We start from the raw sequence: 22396 nt of genomic DNA, 5'->3' as shown, positions 1-22396 counted from the left end.
TATCCTCAACTAAAAAAAAAGTTTAATAAACATAACCATATCCGTATTTTATTTTAAAATGTAATTTAAATAAGGTGTATAAATATTTAAAAACAAAAATTCTTTAAAGCAGTATATATAAAAAATATACAAATAAAGCTAAACATGTATTAATATGGGATTAACATAGGGGTTATAGTTATTGCCCCGATCACAGTCTTAACATCATGGCTTCAATTTTAATTTATTAATTTTAATTTTAATTGGGGAACCTAATCCTAACCCTAACCTTTGAGCATGGGAAAGATGCTATATAAATAAAATTATTATTATTATTTAAGTTTAGTGAAAGGGATTCAGCTACTTGGGATTAATAAAGTATCTATCTATCTATCTATCTATCTATCTATCTATCTATCTATCTATCTATCTATCTATCTATCTATTATATAGTGCCTTCTATCTATCTATTATATAGTGCCTTCTATCTATCTATCTATCTATCTATCTATCTATCTATCTATCTATCTATCTATCTATCTATCTATCTACTTTAATTCTACACAAAGACATTTATTTAATTTGCCTTGACTATGTTATATTTTGGGTGGCGCAGTGGTAGTGCTGCTGCCTCGCAGTAAGGAGACCTGCGTTCACTTCCCTAGTCCTCCCTGTGTGGAGTTTGCATGTTCTCCCCGTGTCTGCGTGGGTTTCCTCCCAAAGACATGCAGGTTAGGTTCATTGGTGATCCTAATTTGTGTGGGTGTGCATATGTGTGTGTCCTGCGGTGGGTTGGTGACCTGCCCGGGATTGGTTCCTGCTTTGCGCCCTGTGTTGGCTGGGATTGGCTCCAGCAGACCCCGTGACCTTGCGGGTTGATAGATGGATGTTATGTTTTCTGAACATAAACTGAATGTATTAACTTAAAAAGTATGTTTCATTTTAAAATCACTCAAGCTAATTGTGCGGAACCACTGGCCATGAGTGAATAAAGTTAATTTAACAAATCATATTTTTTTTTAGTGTTGACCGCTAAACACTGCATTAATGTGTTTTGAATCGTTGTTTTTATCATTTATTGTATTACAGTTTTTACTGTGATAAGACATGATTAATGTAATGGATTGTTACGGTGTTCCGCTTACTCTGTTCAGTATTTATGGAGATTGTCTTCATTTTCTTCTCGTCATCTTTCTGCCCTCGTCCATCTTTACTTGCGCAGTTCGCTTCTTCTTATTTAGCTCTAAACCAGACACTTGTAAAAACACGTACCAGTTAGGTGGGCGATTCGCTGTCCGGTATTGGCTTTAAACGGACTCGGTGTACACACAATAGGGAGAGAACGACGTGCTACATAAATGAGCCCCTTTTTCTTTTACACGACCTCCTTACTCCGATCGTTTCGTTATTTGATTGCGACCGTATCTTCAAAGGCTAAGCATTTAAAAGGTGTGATTACGGGGTGCGGCTAAAGCAGTAGGAGGTGAGCCGCTGCCGAAGGTCCCGAGTTAAACCTTCCCACGAACTTTTTAAAAACTTTTGCTCTTTCCTCAGCCTCGCGCCCACGTGGTTACGGCGGGGCGGTCGCATTCGCTACTGGCCGGACGTCTAATTTTGCATGAAGTAAATTGGCTGGCTGGGGGAGCCGCTTCACTTCGGAGCCCTTCGCTGACTAAACCTGGATGCTCCGTGTTAGAATTGCCCTTTAAGCTGCGGTGCAGACTGAGCTGCTGAGCGAACGTAAAGTTTGTAAACTCCTCTGAGGAACTAAAGCTGCAATCAAGAAAACCCAACCACCAAGACCTTTTAATATCGGATATCGATCGGCGCAACTTGGACTCACGCGTATCCCACTTCAAGTCGCTTTCAACCTTCTAATACTTAATAGAAGTTGTCCGCACAAGTGAAGTGAAGGTCTGGGGCGCCGAGACAGCTGCCGGCATGGATAACGTGGAAAAGCCCAGCAAAGTAGCACCCAAAGCTGGCATTTTCAGGTGTTCGGTGGCACTGCCAACGCTCTTGTGCCTCTCGCTATCATTCAGTTCGGTGGTGTTTTGCTTTTTGGTGAGCTTTAAAACGTCTCAGCTAGAAGAACGAGTTAAAGTTTTGGAGCAAACAAGAGCGCCAACCTTGCAGGACAACATTTTGGCTCAGGATGTAACTTTGTTACCTGCTTTACGGGACCTGATCGAAAACGTTCTGCAAGAGGTAAAGGAGAATGCGTGAATGCGCGCGTGTGTGTGAGTGCCAGTGCCAGTGCCAGTGCCAGTGCCAGTGTGACTGGGTTCACGTGTCCTGTACTTGACCTGATGTCTCGTAGAGTGCTGCTTTAAACTCCCCGTTATCTTATATTTGCTGATCGGTCTTGAAATAATGCGAGCATCGTTAGCTCATTGATCTTGAATAGTGTCATGCCAAGACTATTTTGGAAAATGACGTTAGCCCCGGAGGTCGTAAATCTGTGCGTTTTTAGTTTATGATGTGCCCAAGTGTTTACGTGAACGTCTCCGTGTCTTGACTGCATTTTTGTTAAAGTGGGCTTGATGGGCAATTCGTTGATTAAAGCGAATCTGATTGCACAATCATACCGCGGAGAGGAACACAAATCTGGATACCTGCTTACTTCATCCTCTTAAAATAATCTCCCAAAGTTCTGTGTCCACCCGGACTAAGATATAACGCAAGGAATGATGCGCACTTGCAAAGAAATCTCTTTATAGCCTTATTTGTAACCGTAGGTCTTAAGATTATAATTAATTAACCCTAGACCCAATTAAAAGCAGTGTAAGATGCACTCCGCGACACCGAAAGCCGGTTTGAGCATATAACGTCTTGTCACTTTTTTAAGTTAAGTAAGTTCCCTGTCGGTGTGGACTTTGCACGTTCTCCCCGTTTTTCACTGAAAATCTAATAAGCGGAGAATCGATACCGTCCCGGTTAGCGTAAGTGCGCCATTCGTCCCGTCCAGGGTGGGTTCCGACTTGTTTTTATGGACGGATCTCACATTTTCCTTATGAATCAAACGCACTCCTTCGTCACCGACCGCCACATTAAAGCGAGGCGTACGAAAGAAGCCAAACCTCTTACCTGTATTATAACGTGCATGTCTGTATCTCCGACATCAATATTTAAACACTGTTACTGTATTCTAAATTGAAAAAATCTTGAAAATAATTTTGGAGTTTATTTAAGTGAAGAATTAAACCCGGTGGTGTTAAATAGCAGTTTGTTTGGCGGAAACGCAGGGTGGCGTAGTAGTTAAGGCTTTGGATTTTAGCAGTTGTGGGTTCAAATCCCGTTACTGCCAACTGCGTGACCCAGTGAGCAAATCACTTGAATTGCTTGTGCCCCACACACCCCCAAAAATGTATACGAATCTCAAAAGTTGTAAGCTGCCTTGAAAAAAAGGTGTCAGCCGAATAAATTAATGTACTTATTTAAGATAAAAGCCGTCGTTCTGCGTGATCGATGAAGGGGATGAGAGCTGTGAACGTTTTGCAAATGGACAGAAAACTGCGTGATCGCATTCTGCGTGGATTAGATGGGGTCGGAGGGTGATTACTTTGTGGAAGACGTTACTTATTTAATTAATTCTTTCAACGTCCTTTAAGCATTAGTAATGCATCGAGACATCTAATTAAATTGAATCACGAATTTCTTGAGGTTATTTTACTTGCCTACAATAGCAATAGTACATAAAAGATAAGTGAATACCCAGAGAGAATGTGAAAAAGTTTATAACTAAAATGACCATGTAATGCGCAAAATCAGCAATCCTTCCCGGAATCGCATTTTCTTATTAAATTAAGTTTTCCAAGCTATTAAAAGTATCTCTGCTCATTCAGCATCGATCTTCTATGTCTTAATATATGCGCATGCTATAATAACAGACGCTGTAGATAACAGATTTTGCTATTCTCAAACCCTTTTAAGCGAATTAGGGATCACAGAGAGCAGTAAGACCAGGAACCCACCCAGGACGGGACAGCAACCTATTCCTTGGCTAACTCGTGCACACGTGACAAGTTTGGATTCGCTGTGTCACCCACTCCCTCAGAATTAAAGGTACCAAAGTGGTTTTACAGAGCGATGCCATAGGGGAACCGTTTTTTGGTTTCTAAAAGAACCAAGAACCAACCACATGAATTCTGTCCAATAGGCTGTGAAAATAACCATTATTATAACAGATTTGTTAAATACCAAGGGGTTTCTGATTTTAAAAAACACTCTCGCTGCATACAGTCACACAAACTGGTTCGGGTTTTCTTAATCTGTTTGTATCCTCCACGATTTCTGTTTTGTCCAATAATCGTTTCAAAGCCGAAATCATCAATTTAATATGCAAAGAAGGAACCTTTCCCAGAATGAAATGGCTCCTTGACACGCGACTCATTTAAGTGACATATTTTTGACAGTGCAACCTGCACGCATTAGAAGATCGGGGAGGAAAAGCCGTGCACGCATACCCAATGGAGACATGCAAACTGCACACAAACATGGACAAAACGGGACTTTGACTCAAGAAGAAAGGCTGCTTCACAGCGCGTAAACGAGTAGAATCGGTTAATGTAAAGAAAAATCAGAATCAACAATACCTGCTTTCAGAGCCCTCATTAAACCAGCAATGTGAGAACACCGTCCCAAAGGTCTGGACAAATGTGTTCCATAGCTATGGTTGACGTTTAGTCTAACTTCTTTAAAAAAATATAGGCACAAAAAGCAAGTGCGAATTGAATAAATGACTGGTAATTTAGAAAAAAACAAAACAGAATTTGTCCACGTGGATCGGCGTCATTTTCCGTAAAAAATCACAAATCGGGAAGGTGCCACGGGTAGCGTCCTTAACCCCCTGCTCAAACACTCGCCGCCCTTTCTATCCTTGCAGATATTTGCCATGCCCAAACGGTATGAACAGCATTCAATCGGCGTTAAAGCACACCAGACTTATGGGTTTAGGAGAACGCAAAAAAAATAAGGCTGGTGCTGTGGCACAGACGTCTTAGCGGCAAAGAATTACCTGAGGCGTTTACAAATAAACGGACGACTGAAGCAAAAGGTTTACCCAATACAGTGTGCCTTTCTCTGGCAATGAACCCGTTCATACTTTAGTGCAGAGTCATTCTGCGTGGATTTACCTGAAATCGATGCTGGAGCGGCAGTGGAGCAGTGCGCACACGTTAGTATATAGGCTGAAATAACCCGCGGTATAGCGACATGCCGATGACATGCAGTAAGAAGCGTATTACTGGCCAGGATCGTTAGCACGTTAACGCTTTCATATTCTTGAGAAATGGTTTTGCGCACCGCTTTTAAACAGTAAGTTTCCAGTCATCCACCCATCTATTCATTCATTCATCTTCGCAACCAGCTTATCCAGGGCAGGGTCCCTGGACAGCACAAGCAAGGGGCGCAGGCAAAAACATTCTGGACAGAGCGCCAGCACATCGCAGCAGTAAGTTTCCGTGTTAATTAAAATTGATGAAAACAATGATATAGCCTGAAAAAATAAATATATAAATCAATAAATAATATAGGTTTTGTTTATGATACTAGATTAGTCCTAAACCAGCCATAGAAAATTTTAAAAAGCCTTTCCCACATTGTAGGACGACATGGTGGCACAGTGGTAGTCCAGGGATTAAGTCCTGAGTGTATCCTGTGCGGAATTTGCGTGTTCTCTGCGTGTTCATCTGGGCTTCCTATCCCGCATCAGTTTCCTCCCACAGACCACAGACAAAGAGACTCTTTGGGTTGGCGATGTGTGTGTTGTACCCTGCGATGGTCTGGGGTCCATATGAGAGAGAGAGAGAGAGAGAGAGAGAGAGAGAGAGAGAGACAGAGAGAATATAATTTGCTTTATATTCAATTACTTGCCACTTAAAGCTCCCAGTGATGTCGCTTACCGAGAAAGGCACTATATTTAATCAATGAGTGCACGTTATATTGAAATCGTACACAACAAGTCTTATTGCAATAATATATTCCACGTGAGTCTTATATGTAGAGTTGATAGTTTCCTTTCAGACGGGTCTTCTGTGTGGCAGCTCTGAGGCATTTTCCTTCCCTGCATGGTCTGACTTGAACCCTCAGACGCCACTGCAGTCCGTTCTTGTGTTTTTATTTGCGAGTTATTAATGACTATACCCTTTAATGTTAACTGAATGAATTCAACGAGCTAATTTAGTTTTCATCTGCCTGATTCACACACTGTTTAATCAGCCAGTCTCCATATAGTACATTTTATATCATTCTCAAAAGGCACTGGGAGTGAAGCAAGGAATGAGACCACCGTTAATTGGAACACACAAAATCGCGGAGCCGAGAGAGAGAAAAGTAAACAAAAATAATAAGATGCAGAGAAAAATAAACAAATAAACAAACAACGCCTGGCCAGATAAACAAATAAGTTACTTCAATAAATAAAAACATAGTCAGCTAATTAAAATATAAATATTTAGTTAAAAGAGAACATAGACATCCATGACAGATAAATAAACAGATATGAACCTTTTTTATAAAAATATACATGTAGATATGAAAGGAATTATGCAAATACAGTAGATATAAAATATCATTAACATCAAGTTTCTTTGATTTTAGTTAAATAAGCTCCGACCCTTAGAAAGCCAGTCACATAATCGTTAATATCTAAGCTTGCTTGCTTTATTTATTTATTTAACTGCCTTTTGTAATTGCTCTAGACATCCTTCATTTCCAGAAGAAGCTGAGCGGGTTTCTTTCTTTTTTCTATACTGGCCACTGATGTACTGATTCACGAGGGGCCGTATGGTGAAATGGCTCACTTTACACTTTCTTTTGTGGACGTTTGGGTTATGATACTAGATTAGTCTGAAACAAATTGTAGAAATTGTTAAAAAGTCCTTTCCACGTTGTAAATTCCTATTAACACGCCTGTTTTCTATTTCCTCCCCAATTAAACAGCGATTAAGTAAGGAGATGCCGAAACGGCGGACTGTCAGGGACGCCCCTCTGGAGTGCTCCTGCCCTCCGGGTATGTGAAAACTGGCTTTATATTACTTTTTGGAGGAGGGGGGTTTGGAGATTGGGGCGGCGGGGGCTGAGCTAGGAAAACGGGCTGGTCGCTTGTTCACGGATTACTCGGAGAAACTTTGTGTATCAGTTGTATGTAGTGAACAATTCCTGGTGAGCTCGTTTTCTAATGTTTACAGTGTATGATCCGAGGAGTAGTGTCAAGGAAGCTTTTTATTCTTGAAGATGCTAAGGGAAGAGGTTTTTGGTTTTTTTAGGCAGTTATACCTTTCTGTGATATATTGTAGCTGTGTGTATTGTGATTCGCCCGTTTAAGTAAGTATAATAAAATCGGTCCATCTTAAATGAGGTCAAGTCTGTGTCGATGCCTGAGAGCACGGAAAGAAATATTGAAGGCGGAGGAGCAATGAAAATTAAAAAAAAAAAAAGTTAGTGTGGAAAAATTACAGCAAGTCATTCATTTCAATATCAAAATACACTGTCGTGTGCAATTGTTGGACTCGCAGAAAAGATATTAAATTAACTCAGAAGCTGGATACAGAATTAATAAAGTGAATTGAATATAAAAAGTTATTTGAGTAAAAGAGCAAAACCTTGTCAGTCTCTCCGTTGGTCTATGTGTCTGTCTTGTGGTGTTTTTCATCTCTCTAAATTAAAGTTCTATCTATCTATCTATTATAAGAAAAGGCACTATATTGCGCCCGACCTGGCACAGATTGACACGGAGGCATGGGTAAAACAAATAAACTATTTTTCTTCAGCTGGAGGGCACGTCTTCCCCATAATCCCTCCAGCTACAACACAGTACACTAAGCAATCCAAAAGCACTCCTTTCTCCTACCACCACTCCTCCACAAGCTTTGTCCTCCTCCTCCTCCTGACTCTGGCCTCTGAGTGGTGGTCACTGACTCCTTTTATAGTCCACCCGGAAGTGCTCCAGGTGTTTGATCGCCGAGTTCCGGCTGCACTTCCGGGTGTGACAAATATGCTGTCCACATGGGCTCGGGAGTCCCACGTACAGCTCCCCCTGGCGGTGCTTGCGGGAACCAACAGGGCTGCACCCAACTCCATGTCCCATGGAGCCCTGTGGGAATCCGAGGCACCGCTCCAACCCAGGGGGGCAGTCATCTAGCGTCCAGGGGGAGGTATTGCACTGTTCCGGGCTGCTCCCCCTGAATATAGTGTGCAGGGGTGTCCCGGCTGGGCATGGACCCTGGCCATCTGCCACACTATCTATCTATCTATCTATCTATCTATCTATCTATCTATCTATCTATCTATCTATCTATCTATCTATCTATCTATCTATCTATCTATCGTGCCTTTCATATATGCCTTTCATATCCATCTATAGTGCTTCTCATGTCCATTTTTCTGTTTACCTGTTACATAGTGCCTTTCAGGTCTATCTATCAATCTATCATAAAATGCCTTTCATATCTGTCTATTTTATAATGCCTTTCATATCTGTATGTCTATCTACCTATCATATAGTGCCTTTCATGTTTATCTATTGTGACACCAGGGGTCGCTGTTGACCAGTGAACCCTGCAGACAAACGTCCAGACACCAGGTAAAAGTATTAGAAATAATTTTAATTTCGCAAAAATGTGCACAAAGCACCTCCACCTCCACAATACTCAATAATAATCAATAAACAATAACCAATCCTCCACTCCACCCAGCAGCTCTGTTGCACTTCCTCCCAACTCCGGCTCAGTCTGCTGGGTTTCCCACAGTCCTTTAAATAGTGCTAGACCGGGAAGTGCTTCTGTCCTTCTGTCCATGTGATTCCATAGCACTTCTGGGTCAGATGAAAACTCTTATTTTTCTTCAGCCCGGAAGTACTTCATTTCTTCTGTCCCCATGACTAGGGAGTACTTCCGGGCTATAATAGAAACAATCATGTCTTCCTGCAGCGTCCCCTGGCGGCCCCCACAGTATCCAGCAGGGCTGTGAAACCAAACTCCATTGTCCATGATGCCCTGCGGGAATTCGGGGCACTTCCATGTTGCAGGGAGGACTCCATCTAGCGGCCTGGGGGTGCTGGCCAGGATAAACTGCCGGCCATCTCTCACACTATCTATATGTTTTATATCTATACACTGTATTTATATCTATAGATCTATATGTAATATAGTGTCTTTCATATCTGTCTATCATAGTGCCTGTATTTATTATGTAGTGCCTTCCATATACTGTATATCCATCTATTTTCTATTCTTTTTTATATAGAGCCTTTCATTTCTATATGTTGTGTAGTGTCACTTATGTCTATCTATATCTTTCATATCTAACAATTGTATTGCGCCTTTTCATATCTGTTTTTTCTTTACTACCTTTCATATCTATCTAAGCCTTTCCTATCTATCATCCATATATTCTATAGTGCCTTTCATATCTCTCTATCTGTTGTATAGTGCCTTTTATATCTGTCTAAATGTACATATGTATTTATTTCTGTGTTTATTATGTATATATTTGGGAAAATGTATTAACTAAGTACAGTGTTAACATGCAGACTTTGCGACTTTGTATTTCATCTTACCATATAAAGTGCAGCTATCTGGTAACTTCCTAAAAATGATTAAAATTGCTGGAGAATTTTTTTGAAATGGATTTTTTGGTAAAGAGGCAAGCATTGAATGAAAGGTGCCACTTTTACATTTTGCTAGTGTGTGTTATTTTCCTTTTGTTGTGTGTTTTGTGATTTATATTCTCATTTTATTTCCCCCTCTCTTGTGTGTTTTACTAATAAATTGATCATTTTTGTATATTTATTGCCTCCCTGGCATTCATTCTGGGGTATGTAGTGCTGCCACAAGGTTGCTCAAGACTTTTGGTCAAGACCCAAAAAATAAACAAACAAACAAACAAACAAACAAACAAAACACGAATAAGTAAATGCACAGTGGTCAAGAATGACTATAGCCCCGCCCTTAGCCACTCCTTTTGTCCCTCCCATTTGTGTCAGAAGCTCTGTCCTTTTTCCTCGTTTGCTAACAGTCCAGGCTATAAACGTCTGAAGCTCCGCCCCAAACCCTTCTGCCCAGTCCTGGTCTATCTGTGCCCGTTGCTATGCAACACTAATTGTGTAGTTGTCTATTGAAGGGAGGTTGAGGGTTAGAAAGCTCAAATGGTGGTGTGGCTCTAGCATTCCGTTGTTCCACATATTGTTATTATTATTATCGGCTGACACATTATGTCTCATGCATGCTTACACTTGGTGCTCCCAGTGGCAGGCATGAACACAATACCATTCCTTTACTGTAGCTTTAAGCAACATGGTACAACATTCAGTGGTTTTGTATACTTTTTTTTATTACATTTTTATTAAGAAGCACAAAATGGCAAACATATGAAACAGACATATGTCAACAATGTTATGTAACTCTTTATGTCATTTAATTGTGACAAATATTCACAACGGGCCTGGCGGGTAATAAGAATACAATATAATAATTCTCTTGTGTGTGTGTCTATGTATGTTAATATGTATGTACAGTTTATTTTGCTAAATAAACCTGGAGCACAGTTTATTTTTGAAAGTCAGATTTTTACATATGGACTTTCTCATTTTTAGGCTACAGTGGACTCTGCTCAGGTTTTGAGTTAGCACCTTAAGTTGCTTCAGCCATCTCTTATTCCATTTCTGTGTTCTTTTACCGAGACAAAGCACAGAGACAAAGGTAATAATAATAATAATAAATTTTATTTATATTGCAGTACAAAGGGTTAAAGAGCTGTGCTGTTATGTACGGGTCCTCGTGATAACTGTTCATCATTCATGTTTCTATAAACATCTCCTATTCCTTCGTGGCATGTCTGTGGTATTTCATACCCTTCGACCTCAGCTCCAAGTAAGAATTGTTGGATAATTATAGCCGATTGAGCTCTTCTTTTCCGATAGGGCGCAGGAAGATGATTCGGTGCAGCTACAATTTGCGGTGATACCTTTGTCTGAAGTCTCATTTACTTAAGTGAGAAGGCTTGTTCACGGCTCCTGTGTAATCCAACAAACGGCCGCCTGGCATTTATTGCATATTCTTAGAGCTCATAATTTGCAGTCTTTTTTTTCCAACTCAAGTTCTCTCTGTGTTCCAATGGAAGCATTGTAGTCTGTAAATCCGTGCTGCTTTAGTAATTTTGTCCTATCAAATTTCTAAAGAGAAAACCCTGTAATAAGAGCTGTGAATGTCTGTTAAGGCTAAATGACTTCACTGCAACTCGTTTTATCTTCATTGATAAGATGCTTCTACTCATTAATCATGGCACCATCTTGTGTGTTGATGAGTGCATGTCAGTAAGAATTTCACTGTTTTCCCTTAAACACGTCTTGTGATGCAAACATTGACACATCTTCAGGGATGTTCCTGGGGTCATTTCAGGTCTTTTAGCCATGGCTGCTTGGTTGTTTCATGTGACAGACTGCCAAGAAACTGAAGATTTCATACAAAGGTGTCTGTTACTGTCTTGAGAGAAGATGGCAAACTGGATCTGAGCAGGGTAGAAAAAGAAGGGCAGAAAGTCTGAGAAGCGACAACAACAACATTTATTTCTGTAGCACATGTTCATACAGATGATGGAGCTCAAAGTGCTTTACATGATGAAGAAAGAGAAAAAAGACAACATAAATAAGAATTAAAATAAGGGAACACTAATTAACATAGAATAAAAGTAAGGTCCGATGGCCAAGGAGGACAGAAAAAACAAAAAATAAACTCCAGACGGCTGGAGAAAAACATAAAATCTGCAGGGGTTCTGAGGCCACGAGACCACCCAGCCCCCTCTAGACATTCTACCTAACATAAATGACCTCAATCAGTCCTCATAGTATTCAGGATTCTCATGGAAGAACTTGATGATGACAGTCATGTGGACTTCTGGCCTTTAACCCATCAATTTAGGGACATCACGGTGCTTTGATCAGGTGGTGGTGGCGCAGATCAGCACCATAGAAAACCGGAAAAAGAAAAGCAGAGGAAGTGGGGGTTAGTACGGATTATGGAGCCACCATGAATGATAATAATAATTAATTAAATACACAGAGCATCAGGATTAAACTAAGATGAAGCTATGAGAAAGCCATGTTACAATAATGTGTTTTCAGCAGTGTTTTAAAGTGCTCCACTGTATTAGCCTGGCAAATTTCTATCGGTCAGCTATTTGTGGTGTATAACAGCAGAAGGCTCCCCGCCTCACCACTTTTTTCAAGTTTAGCTCTTCGAATTCTAAGCAGACCCTCATTTGAAGACCTAAGGTTATGATTTGGAGTGTAAGGTGAGAGGCATTCTGAGATATAGGATGGAGAAGATTATTTAAGGCTTTGTAAAGCATAAGCAGTATTTTAAAGTCAATTCTAAATGACACAGGTAACCAGTACAATGACGCTCAGACTGGCATGATGTGCTCAGATTTTATTTTCCTATTTAAGATTCTAGCAGCTGCATTCTGCACTTGATTGATGTCTTTTTTGGGTGGTCGGTCCTGAGAGGAGTGCGTTACAGTAATCTAGTCGACTGAAAACAAAAGCGTGAGCATTTCTCAGCATCTTGCAATGTTATAACAGGGCTAACTATTGTTATATTTCATAAGTTGTTTCATATTTCATAAGTGAAAAAATGCTGTCCTAGTAATTTGATTAATATGTGATTTAAAACTCAGGTCAGAGTCAATAGTTACCCCTAAATTCTTTACCTCCATCTAGACTTTTAATCCTAATGCATCAGCTTTATTTCTAATAACCTCATTATATCCATTATTGCCAATAACTAAAATTTCTGTTTTCTCTTTATTTAGTTTGAGAAAATTACTACTCATCCATTCAGAAACACAAGTAAGACATCGTGTCAGTAAATCAAAAGAAGCAAACGCTTCTAGGTCCTCATTACCTGCCAAATACCACTGTTGCATGTAAAAGGAAATAAATTCGGACATGAGCATCATTAGGCTTTGCACCCTAGGAATCAAGTTACCCAAACTATTCTCTAATATTTTAGTGTCTGGTATGTCTGTAGTACTACAGTGTTGTACTGTGTTAGCCATTGTGAATGTAGTGAGAAGTCAAGCAAAATTACCTTGCCTGAAGAAGGGGCTGCAGTTGCCTCGAAAGCTTGCATGTTGTAATCTTTTTAGTTAGCCAATAAAAGGTGTAATTTTTCTTGACTTCTCTCTAACATTTTACTAATTATTTACCGCTCTGATGTTGATCTTTCTAATCATAAAATAGGTCATTACAATAGCAATTGATGAGAAGAATTCCAAATTAATTGCAGAATTACGGTATTTGATGATTCCTCTAGAGTGCCTCTTTCTCTTGCACGATTTCGCTCAAAAACTAATCAGTACATCATCATTTCATAACAGGCTCAAATTCTGTGTTTGCTATTCTTCCATCCAGCTCTCTTAGCTCTAGACCGCCCACAAGAAGCTGTGACACACAGACACACACACACCCATCATCGACATAACAGTGTTTTCGGTATCAGGGTGACTCTAAAATGTTGAGATCCATCGAAAACCAGAGGTCAACATTTTTGACAAATCGAAAGCTTTCACTCCTCCCCCCATAGACGATACATTAATATGGGGATAAAGTGTAATGTGCAGGTAGGTGTGTGATGGACAAGTCAAATTCAGTTGTGTTAGGTAGATAGAATGAGGTGGACCATCGTTATAAACTCCAGTCAGTTATTTAGGAGTCTAATGGCCTTGTGGAAGAAAGAGTTCTTTAGCCTGGAAGTCCTGCATTTCATACTTCTATACTTCCAGCCTGAGGGTAGAAGTGTGAGCAGTTCGTGTTAGGGTTGGGTGGGGTCCGGGGTGGGTGGGGTCCCTGAGGATTGGGGAGGGTGGGGTCCCTGAGGATCAAGGCAGTTCTCCTGTGGACTCTGCAGTTGTAGATGCTCTGCAGAGAGGGCAGTGGAGTCCTGGTGATCTTCTCAGCAGTCTTTACCACTCTCTGCAGGCATTTGCGGTCCATAGCAGTAGTGTTGCCGTACCACACGATGATGCAGCTGGTCAAGATGCTTTCAACAATGCAGCTGTAGAAGTTTAAAGTCTAAAGTCTAAAACATTGACATTCAACAAAATCTTGACATCGAATCTTTAAACAATTACAATACTTTCCCTATACTTCGTATACGAGAAAGTAAAAAGAGAACTCTGGGATCCTGGCCTTGGAGGTAGAGTTTTACAGAAAATGCAGTTTTTGAATCTGGCAAATAATGAGAAAAGATTGCAGTGGACAAAAGAACACAGACACTGGACCGCAGAAGGTGGCTGGAAAAGCGTATTATGGTCTGCATCCCAGAGTGGTCTTTTGTCAGTTGTAGATGATACTGGTATTTGGTGTGTATTTCAGGAAGAAGCCAACTGAGGATGTGTAAAGTTCTCCAACTACAAACTGTGATGCCCCTTTCCTCTTATGCAGTTGCCCATCTGGGCCTTCACCTGTTTTCTGTCCTGATCAGATTCAGTTTGCCCTCTTCTCTCAAGACAGAAATATACACCTTTTTAGGAAATGTTCAGTTTCTTAACAACCTGTCACATGTAATCAATCACCTATATTCTGACAAGACACTGACATATGTCTTGAGAAAGCTGTTTTATTTTTGCAGTTTTTGAACCCAGAGCTGAACTTGAGCCATGCCAGTAGCCTGCAACCTAAGTGAACAGAATCACAGGTTTCAATGGTGCTAATGCAATGAGAAAGGTTTCTCTAATAACCAATAAGCATTTGGACACAACTAAGTAATAAGTTAAAGGAGTTTATTATTAGGACAATGAAGGAATGGTGGCTGAAAAATGGGCTTTGCAGTAAATTGTGAATAAAAAATTAAAAATGAGTAATTTCAAGCAGTAATAGACATTAGCAACACTAGAATATTTTAAATCAAATTAATGGTATCTTGATAAACAAATCTGTCAATTTCTATCAAAAACATAAATAGACAAAAGTTCCCAGAGTTTTGACCAGTAGTGTCATACAGAGTGATAGAAAGATAAATAGAAAGGCGGAGTTGTGGCTCTGAGGCAAGGGATCTGCACTGGCAATCGGAAGGTTGCCGGTTCAAATCCTGTAAATGCCAATAGGGACTCTGCTCTGTTGGGCCCTTGAGCAAGGTCCTTAACGTGCAATTGCTGAGCGCTTTGAGTGAATAGTGAGAAAAGTGCTATAAAAATAATTATTATTATTAAAAAAAAAGAATTATTATTAGTTATGAACTGCATCTTACACATATTTATGAAATGCATTAACTAAGACAGATATAAAAGGCACTATATAAAATGGATCGATTGATATGAACAGCAAAAGATTACTGATAGATCTGAAAAGCACTATGTAAGTGTGATACTGTAAATATATGTGAAGTGCACCATATAGATATATGTGAAGGGTGTTAACAAGGATGGGCAGATAGGAAAGGTGCTATAGAAGAGAAAGATGGAAATGACAGATTATGAATAGGTTATGAAAGACATTACATAAAGGTGACAGATAAACAGATATGAACTGCACCATCTGGATGGATGGCGACAGTGGTGCAGTGGTAGCGCTGCTGCCTCACAGTAAGGAGTCCAGGGATTGCATCCTGGGTCCTCCATGTGTGAAGTCTGCATGTTCTCTCCGTGTCTGCGTGGGTTTCTTCCGTGTGCTCTGGCTTCCTCCAACAGTCCAAAGACATACAGGTTAGGTGAACTGGTGATCCTATGTTCACCCTAGGGTGTGTGTGTTTGCCCTGTAATGGACTGGCACCCTGTCTGGGGTTTGGTCCCTGCCTTGCACACTATGAGATCCAGCAGACCCCCACGACCCTGCTCAGGAATAATCAGGTTAGAAAATAACTGACTGACTGACCAGATAGATAGATATTAAGGGTGTTAACTGAAATGAATTAAAAAGGCACTATAAAAAAGATATGGGAAAATACAAAAGATACACACATAAGGCACAACATTAATGAAAATATATAAATGCATACACTCATCTATACAATTATGTGTGTCTATATATGTATATATGTATATGTGGAGAAATTGTGAAAGGCACTCTATCAACGAATTGGATATGTAGGCAGTTAAATTGTGAAAACACTACCTTAAACAAAAATATACAAATAAATGGGATGGTGTTACACAAACATCGATCTTAGTAGCTTAGTAGTTATTACAGGTCGATTTGAAAGGCTCAATAGGCAAAGGAGAAAAGGAGAAAGGAGAAAGAAAGGGCAAAGGAGAAAGGTAAGATAGATAAATGAGAGGTTCTATATAAAAGATAGAAAGGATAGAAAATGTAAAGTGTAGTTCGAAAAGCAACATTTAAATAGATATGAGATACTTTATATTTGATAGGTAAATTCACAATATGTAAGAGGCTACAAGATAACAGTAGAAGTAAAAGGCAACGATCTTTACATTTTACAGAAATGTCAGCATATAGGGGAAAACGAAAGACACTATATAAAAACTCTACAGACAGGTAGGGGAATTACTATTTAAAACATGCATTGATGTTAATTGTTATAACAATGTTTATTTATTTGGGAATACAGTACACGCCTTCTGTTAAAGGTGCCGTATATAAAGAACAGAACTGAAAGGCGCACAGACAGGGAGGATGGATTTACCGATATTCGTCAATGAAGAGCCCCATATTTTATGCACTAATGCACTATCTGTGTTTAATGTTAACCGTTCGTGAGTCCATTAAAAGGGCTTGCGCTGCCTCCTGCGCTATCCAGTCCACACGGCATGCTCCGGGACGGTCTTGGTCACCATTTGCTCTCTTGTGTTTAACATAAGAACAGATCACCAAAGGGTAACCTGATAAGTATCCACACAGTATGTCTCGAGGCGCAGCGCGTTTCTTTTATCATTCTGTTTGCTTTTGCTTTGAGTAGGACAAGTCCCGCTTTGTTAAAATGCAGGGGGTCACTTTGGAGACGCAAATGGAGCGCTTAAAGATCTAACGCCACGGCACTAAAGAAAATAGACTTTATTTTGTTGAGAAGCCACTTTAAATCGATTGACCTACTGTAAGATCTCGAAACAAACGTCTCATTTTTGTTTCTTTTTAATGCTGTCGCTCTGGTATATTTGAACGATGATTATACTCTCCCGTAATCAGATTGATTGCTCTGCTAACGCCAGCGCTGTATTTCGAGTAATTTCAAATCGGTGCACTGACTGTTGAACCCGTTTCATCTAATTCAAAAGTCGTGGTGGACCGACAGCAGTGGACTCGTAGTAGAAAGGGCGCCGGTCCTTCACGAGGCACACTAACTCGCTGACGGGAAACTAAATCTTAGTAATCAGTGAGTCGAACACGCACGCTTTCTCGGTGTACTTTTACAAGGAGATGTCTGCTTGGCTGCTAAAGTAGACCAGACTGTTCACGCAGCGCTCTGAGCTTCTCAGACTCCAAAATGACTCCATCTAATTGAACTTGTTGTGATCGTGGAGCAAAAGCTCCTTCCGTTAATGGTCTCTGGTTGACATTCTCAGGAAGTCTGGGTCGTGTGAATTCCGTCAGGAAAGTAGAAGATATGTAAGTTATCTCAACAAGCCACCAATATTTAAATTGCCTTCAACCATTCCTCGAAGAATGCGTCCAAATGGCAGACATTTAACTCTTCCCGGTATGACCAGAGTCACAGCGGGTTAGACGAGGGGCGACTTGTCTTTACACAGAATGCACGTAGATACATTTCGGATTTTATGCCTGACAGACAGGATTTAATCGACACATATAATAATTAATTAACTACACTTAGCTAGCGCTATCCACACTACTTAAAGCAGTTCACATAGACAGCTGGGAACCACTTCAGCCACCACCAGTGTGTACATCCACCTGGGTGATGTGACGGCAGCCATTCTTGTGCCAGTATGCTAACCACATATTACCTATTAGGTGGTGAAGGGAAATGGACGGATTTCCAAGTAAGCCAGCAGCCATACCACCTGCACAGTTAATCCCCCTGAAACTAAACATGTTTGGGACTGGCAGTACTTGAGTGGGAGAAACGGGAAAAGATAAGATATTTACTGTACATTTATATAGTGCCTTTCTAAACACTCAAAGTGCTTTACATTGAAGGGGAAACCACATGAGCCACCACCAGTGTACAGCAGCCACCTGGATGATGTGAGGGCAGCCATTTTGCACCAACACACTCACCGCACATTAGCTATTAGGTGGTGAAGGGGTGAGAGAGATAATGAACCAGTTACAGACAGGAGATGAGTAGGGGGCCAGAATAACCAGGCAATGGTGGACAATTTAGCCAGGACATTGAGGTACACCCTACTCTTTTCAAAAGATGCCCAGGGATCTTTTATGACCACAGAGAGGTAGGACCTCGAATTTAATTCTCATTTGAAGTGTCCCAGTCGCTGCACTGAGGCATTGGATCCACATACAAATCACAGAGTAAGCGCCCCCTGCTGGCCTCACCAACACCTCTTCCAGTAGCACTGCTTCTACTCAACTATCTCCCTCATCCTTTCACCACCTAATAGCTAATGTTATGATATGTTGCATATTTTGAAGGTAGCAAAATATCAATTTTACAGAACTTGTCTGTAAAAAATAACATAACGCATTGTTTTAAGATATACAGGTAATTTTCATTAGAACATAAGGTAACTTTCCTATCTTACTTTCACCATTCACAGTATTTTTAGTTAAATTTACTGCCATTTTTTTTACAGTGTACATAATAAATTATATAGTGATTTTTGTATAGAATAATGACATGAATTATTTGCACAAATGGACTCTGCTCCAAATTGAATAGAATTACTTTATTTTCCTTACATTCTTTCTTGACAATGATATAAAAACAAAAAATATATACTACATAAACAACAATGGCAATTCGCAACAACTATCCAAAAAACAAACTGAACCTTAGACTGGGGATAATGACAAAATTATTAGACCCTCAACAGAAATTAAACATCCATCCATCCTCTTCCGCTTATCTGAGGTTGGGTCGCGGGGGCAGCAGCTTGAGCAGAGATGCCCAGACTTCCCTCTCCCCAGCCACTTCTTCTAGCTCTTCCGGGAGAATCCCAAGGCGTTCCCAGGCCAGCCGAGAGACATAGTCCCTCCAGCGTGTCCTGGGTCTTTCCCGGGGCCTCCTCTCGGTTAGACGTGCCCGGAACACCTCACCAGGGAGGCGTCCAGGACGCATCCTGATCAGATGCCCAAGCCACCTCATCTGACACCTCTCGATGCGGAGGAGCAGCGGCTCTACTCTGAGCTCCTCCCGGATGACTGAGCTTCTCACCCTGTCTTTAAGGGAAAGCCCAGACACCCTGCAGAGGAAACTCATTTCAGCTGCTTGTATTCGCGATCTCGTTCTTTCGGTCACTACCCATAGCTCATGACCATAGGTGAGGGTAGGAACATAGATCGACTGGTAAATTGAGAGCTTCGCCTTGCGGCTCAGCTCCTTTTTCACCACGACAGACTGATGCAGAGCCCGCATTACTGCAGATGCAGCACCGATCCACTTGTCGATCTCACGCTCCATTCTTCCCTCACTCGTGAACAAGACCCCGAGATACTTGAACTCCTCCACTTGGGTTAGGATCTCGCTACCAACCCTCAGAGGGCACTCCACCCTTTTCCGGCTGAGGACCATGGTCTCGGATTTGGAGGTGCTGATTCCCATCCCAGCCGCTTCACACTCGGCTGCGAACCGATCCAGACAGAGCTGAAGATCACGGCCTGATGAAGCAAACAGGACAACATCATCTGAAAAAACAAGTGACCCAATCCTGAGTCCACCAAACCGGACACCCTCAACGCCCTGGCTGTGCCTAGAAATTCTTTCCATAAAAGTTATGAACAGAATCGGTGACAAAGGGCAGCCCTGATGGAGTCCAATTCTCACTGGAAACAGGTTCGACTTACTGCCAGCAATGCGGACCAAGCTCTGGCACCGATCATACAGGGACCGAACAGAAATTAAACATTTCGCTGAAATCCTGTTCAATGTTAAAAAATCCATTAAATCTTACAGAGCAAACCATTTGGTGCATTTTGGACTTGGTAAAAATCTCTTAGACCAATGTACAAAAAATGTATTGAAAATTAAGATGGTCAGAATTATTTAGAAAAATTGGTAGTAGATTGAAGTTGTCAGGTTTCAAAGCCCACCTGAACCCTGTATGAAATGAATGGCCCAATCAATCAGCACTGAGCTCTACTAAATGGACTGAAATGAGCAGGGTTAGTGGCACTTGATTGACAGGCACCACTCATATTCTTTGTAACAAGTCATGTCATCATGCCAATAACCAAAGAAATAAGTCTGGACTTCTGGAAAAAGGTAGTGGAGGCCTATCTTAAGAGGGGAGGCTATACTGCCATTTCCAAGCATTTCACAGTTTCTAGCACAGTTGTACTTCGCATCACTGGAAAATACAAGGAGACGCATTTTGTTAGAAGCAAACCTGGGTGTGGTCACAAGTGTAGGAAATCAAAGGAAACTCAATAGAGTTGCCAACAAGAATCCTCGGATCTCTGTGATTGTTGCTGATATGGCCTCTTCTGGACTTGAAGTCTCAAAAAAGACTTGTGAGGGCTCTTCATCATGGTGGACTTTAAAGTCATTCATTGCCCAAAGAAAATTCCATGGTTCACACAGCAACAAATCAAAGCCAGACTTTGTGATACACTGGAATGAGTTTTGGAGGTCTGTCCTTTGGTCTGATAAGGCAAAACTGGAACTGTTCTGGCACATAGATGTTGCTTTTGTTTGGCGAAGGAAGAGAGAGGCTTTCAACTGTAAAAACACAGTTCCCACAGTTCAACATTTACATTTACAACATTTAGCAGACGCTCTTATCCAGAGCGACTTACAACAGTGCTTAGTAGTCTATGACTGTTCTTCAGTCTTTAAGGCTAGGATTAAGATGGAGGTGTGAGTACATACAAGGGGCCATTTTACTGCTTCAGGCACATAAAGTCTTGTTCTGGTATATGGGATCAAGAAGAAGGAAGATTATGCTGCCATTTTGAAGGATCATGTTAAGAGGTCTGCTGCCAGATTGGCTTTAGGATGTCATTGGTCTTCCAGGAAGATAGTGACCCAAAGAACACAATTAGTTTGGCCCAGAACCTTTTAAAGGGGGCGGCATGGTGGTGTAGTGGTAGCACTGCTGCCTTGCAGTAAGGAGGTTTCCTCCCACAGTCCAAAGACATGCAGGTTAGGTGCATTGCCGATCCTAAATTGTCCCTAGTGTGTGCTTGGTGAGTGTGTGCCCTGCGGTGGGCTGGCGCCCTGCCCGGGATTTGCTCCTGCCTTGCACCCTGTGCTGGCTGGGATTGGCTCCAGCAGACCCCTGTGTTAGGATATAGTGGGTTGGAAAATGACTGACTGACCTTTTAAAGGATAACAAAATTAAGGTCCTTCTCAAAGTCCAGATCTCAATCCTATTGAGAATTTTTGCCAGGAGCTCAATGTTAAGGCCCAAAGATGAAAACCATCTAATTTGGGTGACCTGGACCAATTTTCAAATAAGGAATTGGCTAAGATCCCTCAAGGGACATGTGCCAATCTTCTACAGTACTACAATGGTTGCTGTCAGTTGTGGATCAGAAAGGGTAGAGGACTGACTATTACTTATCAGATAGCTAAGGATTTTTCCCTTGACATTTTAGTTTTTTCTTGTTTCAACTAACTGCACCAGTAAAATATTTTCCTCAGAATTTTACTTCTTTAGGAAGTAATCATCTTGTAAAAATGTAGGTTCTGAGGTTCTGGTTACATCCTTGGTAAAGCCAATGGTTTTGTTCCATTCTATTGCAGTGGGGGCGCTAATAATTTAGTCATGGACTATACATAGACATCATGTATACAATAAAAATACACTATTAAATATTAAAATAAGTAACTGAAGAATACATTTCAGCAGCTTTGCTGTTTATTGGCCTTAACATAAGGAGAGATTATAAATCACCAGAAGACAATTAAAAGTTAGGTTTTGAGTTTATGGCTCTGGTTTTGTGAATATATTTTATCAAGAGACAAAGTAACCTTTGGGTATTATTAAAATTAATATCACTCCTTAGTAGGTTTGTGTGGTATATCAATACTGGAAAAGTACTGAAAAACCCAAATTTATAAAATGGTATGGTCCCACCATTTCTGGACGTTTGGTACTGGAAGTAACTGTCAGCTTTCTATCAATCCAATTCCCCCTTCCCTTGACACTTGCCATTACAGTTGTGAAAATTTTTTTGTAGTTTTCCTGAAACAAATGTCCACCTTTCAACATGATGAGAACTTCACTGGACACTCTCCCCTCCCCCATATTTCTTTGACGCCATCAGAACTTCATGGCTTCAGGAAGGAAGAGGTGCATAGTGCAGCACGGCACATTAGCGAGG

At 40.9% G+C, this 22396-nt stretch overlaps 1 protein-coding gene across 1 annotated transcript in view; it reads left to right on the top strand.

Annotated features, from left to right (window-relative positions):
* The first annotated feature begins 1494 nt into the window (after positions 1–1494).
* Positions 1495–22396, top strand: part of LOC127529688 (collagen alpha-1(XXV) chain-like) — a 411846-nt gene continuing 390944 nt past the window's right edge. The window contains exons 1-2 of the mRNA XM_051934239.1: positions 1495–2187; positions 6922–6991. Of these exons, the coding sequence (XP_051790199.1) occupies positions 1921–2187; positions 6922–6991 (337 nt within the window). The 5' untranslated portion in view covers positions 1495–1920. The remainder of the gene's footprint in view (positions 2188–6921; positions 6992–22396) is intronic.

Source organism: Erpetoichthys calabaricus, chromosome 11, assembly GCF_900747795.2.
Source record: "Erpetoichthys calabaricus chromosome 11, fErpCal1.3, whole genome shotgun sequence".
NCBI lineage: Eukaryota > Metazoa > Chordata > Cladistia > Polypteriformes > Polypteridae > Erpetoichthys > Erpetoichthys calabaricus.
The sequence above is the reverse complement of the archived record's forward strand: the minus strand, read 5'-3'. Positions and strand labels throughout refer to the sequence as shown.